Below are 10,941 nucleotides of genomic sequence, written 5' to 3'. Positions count from 1 at the left end.
CTCCGCACTACTCCTGCTGGCTCGGCCTCAACGCGCTCATTCATTGGTTCCCCGGCTCGACTATTCTATATGAATCAGCGCGCCAATCACGCATTTCTCCCCATGTTTGCCCAGTTTGGCTTTTGTCATGGGTTGAAGCATGAAGATGTAACGAAACACGCCAGTGATTCAATCCGAGGCGCTTTGCATAAAAAAAAATACCCTCTTTAAAACTTTCCGAGAACTTTATGTTGTATTTGGATTTATAGGGCAACCCTTAAATAGGTTAAACGATAAAGGCGTGAAATAGGGTTTAAAATTCAACTTTAGGGCAACTTTCTATCGACTTTTAATCGTTTCATAATTTGTTACAAGACCTGCTCCCCGAAAAGTTTCTTATTAACTTATTAGTGAGTGCTTAGATCTCTGTAGTCTTTCTCCTGTATGGATCTATATGAGGGTTATTTAAAACCAGGGAGCTTTCCGTCGGCCTAGTTAAACTCATACAATTTTTTAAAACCCCGTTTATTAGTCGTTAACCATTTCCACTCCTCATGAAATAACGAAACGCACACGGATGGGGGTCGGTGTGAATGCCAGCTCTGCCAGCTGGGCAGTGTCTCAGAGCTGGTAGTCTCACAGGCTGAATGTATAGAGACAGCAGTCATGTTAAGTTGCTCTCCAGTCTCTGTCGGTTTAAATGAGCCAATGCATGGCTGCAGTCCGCGCGCGCGTGTGCGTGTGTGGCTGCAGGCTCTGCAAGAGGAGTAGTGAATGTATCGCTGAGGAATGTACAGAAAGTCTCCCCGCCCCCAGCTTCAGGGCTCCTCGCTATGGACAAATTCCATAGGGGGCAAAACTGACATAAAGTTTCAGACTAGACTGCATCCTATGTGGGAAGATTTTCTGCGGTTAATGTCGGTGTAGGAAAAGAACTGACAAAATCGATCTGTTTAATCACAGTGTAGGACATTTCTAGAGGGAAAGTCAAGGAGGGAAAGAAGGGAGGGAGATTGTTTAGGTTAAAAAAAACAGAGAGAGCTTATAGCCCAACTTTGAGCTGGCCTCGCTCCAAGATATAGTCTACGTCGCCAAGCGCAAGGCTCTTTCACAATCCTATTTAGGCTACAGAGAATCAAGGATTCTGTTTTCCGGTGAGATTGCTTTATTATGTTTTTATTTATTTATTTGTTGCGAGGCGATTCGCATCTTTGACAACATTGTCGTTCCACGTGAGTTTTAACCATTTAATCCAGTTGCTGACCGCTTCGGACAAGAGTCAGGGAAGACTGTGGTGAACGCCATGTTGAGAAGAATCTAGAGCCTTACAGTATCATTAACTAAAAGCAAACAATGTCCTTAACGATGTTAATGCAACTGCGTTTTTCTTTTTTTCCTTTTTCTGCTCCATACATGTGTTTTCTATTGTCATCAAGTGCTTTCATGTAGGCTCCAAAAACCCTTAAAAAGGGCATGTTTATTCCACAGATTCTGCTTTGAGATGACACCCTTCATCTCATTAGAAAATGGCGGTTTGTGCCCCCTAAAGCACATGCCAAGGAATATTTCTTGCAGCAGTTAAATGGGGATAGCCATAGTCTGCTGGCAAATTAGCAAATATTCCAGAAAATATCTCTGTTATGTTCTTTTAAAAAGACGAATAATCCCAGAAAATAATCTGCTCTCTTTTTTTCTCGCTTTCTTGTCTTACACACCCTTTCCCCCCCCCCCCCCCCCCATACACGACTTAAATCTTGGGAATTTGTGTGGAAAAGTTTCTTCTTCCTATGCCATCAGTAGATGATAGTACTGCTTATATATGCTGTTGTTTTAAATGAAATAATCATTCATTTGTTTTTTGCTGGAAGAGGAGGGGAGGTTTAAAAAGCGGCCAAACGTAGCTGCCGTCACACGATTGTTTTGTTTCAGTTGGCAGCAACTGTTCCTTTATTAATTGATCTATTTTTGTAATTAAAATATTTACCAAGTAGCTGATCATTTGGTTATATTTTGAGCTTAGTGCACACCCTTCAAAGCATGGCGTTTGTAGCAGCTGTAATTAGGAATACTTATCTCTTCTTCTTTTTTCTCTCTTTTTAAAAATTGAACATCAAATGGACAAAAATGCACTTTGACGTCATAAACATTTGTTGATTTTTGTGTGTTTCATGTGAACTGAAGATCACTGCATTTTTTTTAGTCTATTGTTGTGGAGCCTTTGTGTAGGTTAGCAGCACATGTTGATGCAGCAGGAAAAGTTTTCACGCAGAGTCACATGAACATTTGCAGACTTTGGTATATATTGCAGCTATACTGAACATGCTTTAGCATGTGGCTTTGTCTCTCTTATAGGAAACCTTCCCCTCTGGCAGCTGTTGTTTACTGGTTTCAGCACCTTGATTGATTAGTTACAGTGTGCTACGTGTTAAGAACAATTCCTTCCTTAACGCCAACCCCCCCTCCAAAAAGCAATGACTTGTTTTCTGAAAGAAGATGGAAACATGATTTGCTGTTATTTGGAGTTTTAACACTTTGCAATTTTGCAATGGGCTTGTGTTTGTTGTGCGAGAAAGTACGTGACTTGATGAATCTTAAGCAGAGTAAGTTGTCCGTTTCCTCTGATTAGAAATGCAGGTGTGACTTGAAAGCATGTGAATATTTAAAATAAAGTGATGTGATGAGCATCTGTGACTTTGAATATTTTTGTTCATTAATTTAAGTGTTTAAAAAACAAATCGTTTATGGGCATTTTCTTCAACCATCTAGCTTTTAAATATTATAGATAATAATTAACTTTTTAATTAGTGTGTGGATTCCCATTTGGGTTTAGCAGTCAGGTATAGATGCATGCAAAACATTAAAATGTTTTAAAATGGCTATTTAATTATTTTAACATGTTAATACAAATTAGACTAGTGTTTGTAAAGCAATAAAATACACTCCTAGTGTAATAAAATGTTGTTTATCTGCTGAATTTGTGGAAATCTCTTTAAAGTATGAATAGAAAAATGAATTTAACTTTCAGAAATGTAATTTTTGAAAGCATCTGCTGACTAAGATTAAGAATTTGAGATAATGGTCCAAATGAAAACAATTAAAAGAGGCCGGCGGTATTTATGTAAGACCCCAATTTCCTTAAGAACAGAGCTCACAGAAAAATAGAAATTTTTAGGTAATCAACCACTGTTAATGTATGTTATTCCAAGTAGAAGCCCAAGCTTATTGGTTAAATGCGAAGAATTCAGAAGTACCCCCATCAGTGTTCCTGCTGCCTCTTAACCTTCAGACGGTGTCCTGTACGCTGCAAGCGTCTCCTCCCAGTTTTAATCTAATCACAAAGGCATGTTAAAGCTACAGGTTGCACCTGGTGTAAACCTTGGTCTTGTTTGGTTCAGTTTTATAAAAATGAAACAGTTAAAGTATGCGTGAAGGTTCATGGAAAATTCAGAAAGTTCTACATTTTATGTAGAATCAGTGTGCTGCAATGATTTTGTTATCTTTCTCTCAAAAAAAATCTGTGTAGTGTATGTGTTTAATTCTTCGTCTAAACACACTATGTTACTCTGAAGCTAGGTATATAGGTGTAATTTATGGAATCCCAATAATATCTCGCTAACCCTTAAACATATTTCCTTCTGGTTCTCGACCCCTGCCATGACACCTGGGTCATAGGACAATTTCAGTGACTAAAAAAAACCCCCCACAACTGCACATGTAACTATACAATCTAGAAAATGTCCTGGATTCTCTCATTTCCCTGCACCTGCTCTCTACGCTGAACGCTAATTTGGCTACCACAGGAGTCCGATCAGGAAACAACTTTGTAATTTGCTTCATCAATCAAATGTTTATAGGAACAAGTGTACGTACAAGTGCAAGTTCACTCATGAAAATGTGAAAGTGAATGCTCAGGCACACTTAGAGATGATATAGACGACGATAAAGTGTTGAGTTTTTGACCCTTGTGTCCTTCGAGCTAGTAGTTACCTTGAAATCATAAGAATTATGTGAATGACTAGGAATGAATGCATAACTCTGAGGGGCCCCATGACATGTCAGCAGTGATTATTAACCCCATTTGAATGAAGTGCCTTGTTATTGGTCCCATGGTCTACAGATAAAGGACCTTTCATTCCTTCAGGTTTACTTTTGTGATTATCCGCTGTGTCAAAATCCCATTTCCTCTCAATCTGTTCAAATTTTAGCTGTCTTTGTGGGGGACAGAGTGAGTGATCATGGTGGTTTCATGCATTCTGCAGGGTTGTTGTACCTGTGGCTGGTAACACCATTGTATGCAAAACAAATCTAATCATGTTGTCTCCTTTTCATTATGTAATATCCACTGTCACAACGGTGAAGAAGTTGGTGCATTTTAATGTATTACCCCTCCATGTGAACTTTGTATTTTATTAACTCAGTCGAATAAAAGTCTTGCTAAAAGCCGTTGTGTTTATTTTCCTTGGTGTCATCTTAATGAAAGTAAACTGAATGTATATTGAGGATACACTGTATTTTCAACACAAGAATACAGCAGGCGACTTTAAGTTTGTGTCGATATCTTATCGTGCACACCACCTTGGAATTCATCTTGTTGTGTGAATCTCTTGCTTTCCCACCTCACCCACTCAACTTACAGCATTCACTCCCACCTGTACAACTAAATCCCAACTTCAATTTCATGAACATTAAGTCAGAAAAACACCTTAAACTTTCCGCGGTTTTCATAAATTTGTATTTTCCATACAAAGAAACAACAATAAAAATAAAACAAATTGCAAAACATGATATTAAAACTCTGAAAACTTAAACAATGACTTCTTGACTGGGGGAAAAAAAAAAAAATTTAACTTCTGATGTTGGTAGCACTTCATTTTAACCACCTGATTTAGTTACTTTTAAAGTTATTTAGTGTCAAAATTAACACTCGCATTAATTTGTTATCTTTATACACACAGAGTGCATCATTAACACAGGCTGCAAAATCCAGTGTCATTTTTCTTTCCCCATTTTTTATACAAAGTTAACAGTGATGAGTACAAGAAATCTGATCAACCATAAGTGAGCAAAACACGTGATCCGAGCTCCAGAAAATGAAGGAGGAAGGAAAGATGGAGGTCTAATAATGAGGCAAGAGTAAGCCACAGGTGCTGATTTCTGTGCTCAAACTCAACACGGATGCATCCAAAGGTCTAAAAATTAAGACATTTCATGTAAACAAGAACTACTTTAAAACTCAAGAGTTCTGCAGATATAGACATGCTTAATCAAAATGTTTCCCTCTGAAACACTTTGATGTACCACACGCAAACACACACACACACACACACATCAGTTATTGGAGGGATGCTGAATGTTGAAAGAAGCAACTCAGTAACGGCCTGCAAAAGACAAGAAACAACAAACATTTGTGTTAATAAATGGCTGAAGTCTGAAGTGCAAAAAGACTGATCATCATTTGACCAGAGAGTTAAGCACAAGAGATGTGTTCGAACAAGTGCAATAACCAGCTTTTTGTGCGCCACTTCTCTTCACACTTACGTGGGCTGTAGGAGCGAGACCGTGAGCGAGACCTGTATCGACTGTAGTACGGTGATGGAGAGCGCCTGCGACTGCAAAAAGACAAAAGGAACTTGAAATGCGTCTTCTGCCATATAATACTACAACACTTTGTACTCAGAAAAATTAGCGCTCACCTATATCTGTAGTCGTACTCATCATATCTGTCGTAGCGATCATAGCCGCGGTCATAATATGACTCTCTTCCCCTTCTGCTGCTGCTGCCGCCACCACCGCCGCCACCACCACCGCCGCCGCCGCCACCACCATTGCTGTAAAAATGTAAAAAAGTTAATTAATTAAAAAAATAAATACATAAAAAAAAAGTAAAATGACTTCTGAGAAACTTGAGGGGGAAAAAAGCACCATGTTAAGCACAGACAATACTGCATTTAATCAGTATGACTCAGAGGTGCATTTAAGCTTCATGGAGCTTTTAAATGGAGCTCCAGTGTCATGCAGTAGGTTAAGGAAACGGGTATCTAAGATTTGACACAAATGCTGATCTTACTGTGTAGGTCGGCCCATGTAGATTCCTGGTGTAGGGGTATGGGGACGTTTAGTAATGGAATAATCCACTCTGATGCGCCTCCCATCCAGCTCCATGCCATTGGCTCGCTCCATTGCCTGGGAACACAAAAGGGAGGAGAATACAAAGATATTGTCAGACCACTGTAAGCTCTTTGGTAAAAATGTATTTAAATAATGAAGGCCCACCAATATTGCACACTGAAACCATCTATATTAGACCCCATGATTGGGTGGTGAGAGAATGTAAAGAAAGGCTGACACCTAGTGGCATATTCAAGTAATCACACCCAATTTTTAAGAGAAAAAAACAAAACAAAAAACACAACTCTCTGAAGAAGCAAATCTAAACAACTGGTAACAAAAATGGAGAACTGCCTCTTTTTGGACTTTTTGTTTTATTGGGGTAACTGTGAAATAGTCCAGAAACATTAGGAACTGTAGCCAAAACTATTTTCATTTTATGGGGTAAACATTTTTTCTTCTGGCAATTTTGATAATGTTTGTTGATATAACGAGCCTATTTCTGCCAACAATGTTTTTGTTTTAATCATTTCCATTCTTAACTCAAAATTGAGATAGATTTCAAAAATTTTCAGTCAGATATCTAAATAACATTTTTAAAGATTTAAAATAGTAAATAAAATAAAAAAAACGAGATAACCTGAAAATACAATATTACAATAAAAATAAGTTGCTTGCATCAAGTCTGAAGACCACTGGGCATCTGATCCATAAATAACACCCTAAATATTTTTCATACCTCTTTAGAGTCTTCAAGCCTCTCAAAGTAAACAAAGGCAAATCCACGGGAGCGACCTGTGCGCTGGTCATACACCACGTTGACTCCAGCCAAAGGACCGTAGCGTGAAAACACCTCTCTCAGGTCACGCTCAGTCGTGTACAGGCTCAAACCAAACACCCCCAAACACGTGCTCGGATCAGGGTTCGCCTGGAAAGGTCAGCGATAGGGGTAAGAGTTGATGACGTAGCTTACCACATCGACCCTTGTAATGGTTTGCATACAGAATATATTTAATGAATTTATGATGCCCCCCCTCACCCTTCACCACATACACACAGGATCACTTTACATACTTTATGCACAGATGCTAGAAAACGGTCTTTCCCTAAAACCCAGCACAGAAAATAATCACTAATAAAATACACTAAATCAATTAATTTATAACTGATGCAGCTGATGCTTAATAGTTGCTTTGGACCAGTTTTGCAGCTTATGGACAAAATACTGTTTCACCTACACTGGATACATGCTCTCACATTGTGACTTTTGACTTATAACTGAGGCAGTTATTGAGTTGCTTTGAAGGATATAATCCATATAATTTATGTTTGTATAATGGGGTAACAAAAGATGATGAAACAGTAGCACAATAAATTCTCAGTGGGTAAACTATGACAGCTTTAATAACCCCTTAAACTGCTTTCAAAAATATGTCACAGGGAGAGCTATGTATACACACGTGCTATAAAACCTTTTCACTTGCCTCATGCTTGCTCTGTTTTGTATTATTATATGGCCCACATAAAGCAGCTGTGCCCTACAAATATTGAGCTTAAGAAAGCTAGTCAAACTAGTTAAACATGGTGCTGCAAGCACATGTCAGCAGATGAGGAACCACTGAAACACATTACTTTTAGTGCATATGGCATAAATATATACAATATCTTTTTACTTTACCAGGATTTTACATTTGAATCTTTAAAGTCACTTTAAAAAAAAAAAAAAAAAAAAAAAAAGGCAGGGCACTTAGTATATCATTTGATCTGCTCAAAAATTACTGTCAAACACATATAGCACATTGTACTTTATATGCATTAAAACTGCACACACATCAGAAATCATCAATTACTGGAGCAACAAAATAAACATACAGTAAAGAAATAGTGACAGCATTTTTTTAAGTACTTAAATGTTAGTTGAGGCCTCTTTTCCACTGGAGTTTCAAAATATAACTTGATTTATTAGGTGACCTAATACTTATTGTAGATAATAAAGGTGACGCTGGTTGCAAACCAGCCACAGTGTCCACATACATCAAGTTATTTGTATTTTTAAAAATTTCCCTATGATTATTTATGCATTTATACCTCATGCAGCACTGCAATGAGAGTGGTAACTTTGACCCACACACAACATTACTTCACCCCCCCAAAATATGTCAGAAGGTCCACATACCCTAACATCAGCACCACCGCCATGACTGTATGCTTCTTTTGTGAAGTCATGGCTCTGTTGATATAATGAAATGGAGGGAAGGTTTATCAAAGGGATTATTAAATGTCATGTCAAAGCGGATTCCCACCGCATTTACCACAATCAACTGATAACATAAAACATATTTTACACAACAATATATTTTTATAACATAACGCAATGAGAACACTTCTCTGGACTGTAAAGACTTTTAATTAAACACTTCCTGTTAAAACAGTTGTAATTCCTAATAACAATTTAAAACAAACAAACAAACATACATACATAATATACATACTGAAAAAATAAACCAAAATGACAAAACTGTTTTGTTGAGATTAGCCTGAAGCCTCTGGAAACATGTAGGTGCGCTAAATAAAAATGTGTCATGTGTTGAGTGAAATGTGGTGTGAAATTCACTTACAGGCATGGCCTCCTTTAAAAATAACCCCCCCCAAGCATTTTGAGCGTATAAATTTTCACTTTAAGTATATCGTGCAGTATATATTCATGTCCTCACTACTTACTAGCTATGACACACAATAACCCAGTCTTTACAAGTCTGATTGTGAATGTATACGTTCTTTACCTTTCCTTCCACAACATCTTGAGTTACACTTACCCTACTGCCGGTGTGACGGCGCCGGTTTGACATGGGGGACGTGCTCTGGCTCTTCCTGCGCCGGTATTCAGGGCTGTAGGAACGAGAACGGGACTTTCTCCGGTGGGAATAGGACCGAGAGCGTGAACGGCTGTACCGGCGGTTTGAGTGCCGTCTAGAACGAGATCTAAAAATGAAGAAGTAGTAGTGAATTCAACACAAGAGAAGATGGCAACATTTAGGATAATCAGAGTGTGTGTATGTGTGTGTGTGTTTTGGGAAGGGTGGGGGCCAAGCTTACCTGGATTTTGACCGAGACCGTGATCTGGACTCGGAGTGTTTGGAGACCCGGGATGGGCTCGGAGAGCGAGACCTGCTCTCCGACTTGACCCGAGCTGGACTCCCACGATCCGATTTAGATGGGGAGCGTGACCCCTATTGCCATAGCAGTATGTTAACAACCTTTACTCATTCAAAATTTATTTATTTATACAAATCACAATAAGCAGTCAAATAAAATGGAAGTATCACACAGAGTACACTTATCTAAAATGTGCAGCCTATATACTGCGGGAAAAAGGGTTAGTAATCATGTAATTTCAATAAATGAACCTCTGTGTGGCATATTATTAAAATATCAATATTTTAAAAAATGTACATGTTCACCTGGACTATTAACACGGGAAAAAAAAAAAACATGCATTTTCTTATGTTACAGAAACGGAGCATGATAAAGAAAAGACATTTTGACACAAACAATATATTTACTTAACCTAGGGACACATTCATTCTTCCAGATTCTTTACACGCTACTCCCTTCTCTGAGGATTTCTATCCTTCTTCATTCTTCTTTTTTCAGTTTTCTCATTTTCTGATTCCAGGTCTGTTTCATTTTAGCCATTACACTGCAAGCGCGTCTATCTGACACCATTCTTCCGGTACACTTCCTCCCTTTCCAGCTCTATGTTCTGTTCTGTATATGTTTTCATTAGCCTTCTTTTATCTTGAAAATTTTCTTCATCATTCTTGGATAAAACTCTTCAAATCCTTCAGGTTCAATAACCTTAATGAAAAAAGAACATTCAATGAAATTAAGATCAGAGTGTTTTAGCAAAGGAGAATATCGTGAATGAAATGAAAAGGAAAACTGAATGCATCATTACATTTACAGTGCTGCTTCATTAGGTTTGAATAACCCAGAATTTATGCAAATGAGCAGAACAATGTAACATATGTGGGAATAAAAAGAGCTTAAATGAATTTTCTAGCAATGTTTCAACCTGATAAACCAGAGAATGAACGCTGAGAACGAAGAGTGGCTTAGGACTAACCCTCATACACTGACACAAAGCAGTACTACAGACAAAAAAAAAACAACAAAAAACCCGTAAGTGTGCAGAGCTATCCGCACAAAAGGACGCTAGCATAACGTAAGAGATAACTTGTGATTCCTTTCATTAACGAATGAGTCAGGTGCACTCAATTAAACTCACACTGCATGAAGCCAATTTGCACACACCAGTGTTTTAACACTGGTTATTATTTTAAGCCAACTAGCTTGCTAGCTAGCGCCTGTTAGAAGCAGCCTTGCTAGCAGAGCAGTAACCTTTCACATTAAAACAGGTATTAGCATAGTTTTCTTCCGTTAACTTGAGGCATTTCTCTGCCTCTGTCTGAAAACTGTAACGCAAGCCGATGAAGCGTTGCAGGTTATTTAGAGTTAGCACACATTACCATTGGCTAGTAGTTAGTGTATCCTAACAATGTTCTTTACTGAAAGCCACACGGAAGAGAAAGGGAAGAAAGGAAGATGTCACCGATATCATTCGACGGGAACTACTTACCCGCCCTTCATAGTTTCCTTCCTCGAGGTCACTCATTGCTCGGTATAGCTAATAAAAGCAGTTATTTGGACAAAAAATAAGCAAGTGGGCTTATATGCTACGTATATTTTCTGGTCAGTAGCTAGAAGATGGCGCGTAACGTAGGTTGCTGATATGCTTATGAGCCGCAGGATCTGACGTCATCTCCCACGCCCCCCCTTTCGACATAAAAAAAA

General features: G+C 38.4%; 1 protein-coding gene across 1 annotated transcript; it reads right to left on the bottom strand.

Moving 5' to 3' along the window:
- Positions 1-1,579: 1,579 nt before the first annotated feature.
- Positions 1,580-10,893, bottom strand: tra2a (transformer 2 alpha homolog). The gene is made up of 9 exons (XM_085396782.1): positions 10,727-10,893; positions 9,184-9,317; positions 8,904-9,069; positions 8,264-8,317; positions 6,827-7,015; positions 6,047-6,162; positions 5,673-5,807; positions 5,518-5,588; positions 1,580-5,357 (listed from the first exon to the last, which is right to left on the bottom strand). Exons 1-9 carry the CDS (start codon positions 10,760-10,762, stop codon positions 5,347-5,349), a joined length of 912 nt encoding a protein of 303 aa, XP_085252908.1. The 5' UTR covers positions 10,763-10,893; the 3' UTR covers positions 1,580-5,346.
- Between the last annotated feature and the right edge of the window lie 48 nt (positions 10,894-10,941).

Source organism: Rhamphochromis longiceps, linkage group LG22, assembly GCF_057381845.1.
Source record: "Rhamphochromis longiceps isolate RC_006_pf linkage group LG22, R_longiceps_female_GT1.1, whole genome shotgun sequence".
Lineage (NCBI taxonomy): Eukaryota > Metazoa > Chordata > Actinopteri > Cichliformes > Cichlidae > Rhamphochromis > Rhamphochromis longiceps.
Note: the sequence above shows the minus strand (reverse complement) of the source record. Positions and strands in the feature narration are given on the sequence as shown.

Bases quoted from the DNA above. Each gene is read 5' to 3' on its own strand.
- tra2a (XM_085396782.1), bottom strand. From the start codon at position 10,762: ATGAGTGACCTCGAGGAAGGAAACTATGAAGGGCGG. The intron at 7,016-8,263 runs GTATGTGGACCT...TGACCTTTCCAG, and splicing joins GCGGTGGTGCTGATGTTAGG to GCGAACCCTGATCCGAGCAC. The intron at 5,589-5,672 runs GTGAGCGCTAAT...GTCTTTTTGCAG, and splicing joins GAGTACGACTACAGATATAG to TCGCAGGCGCTCTCCATCAC.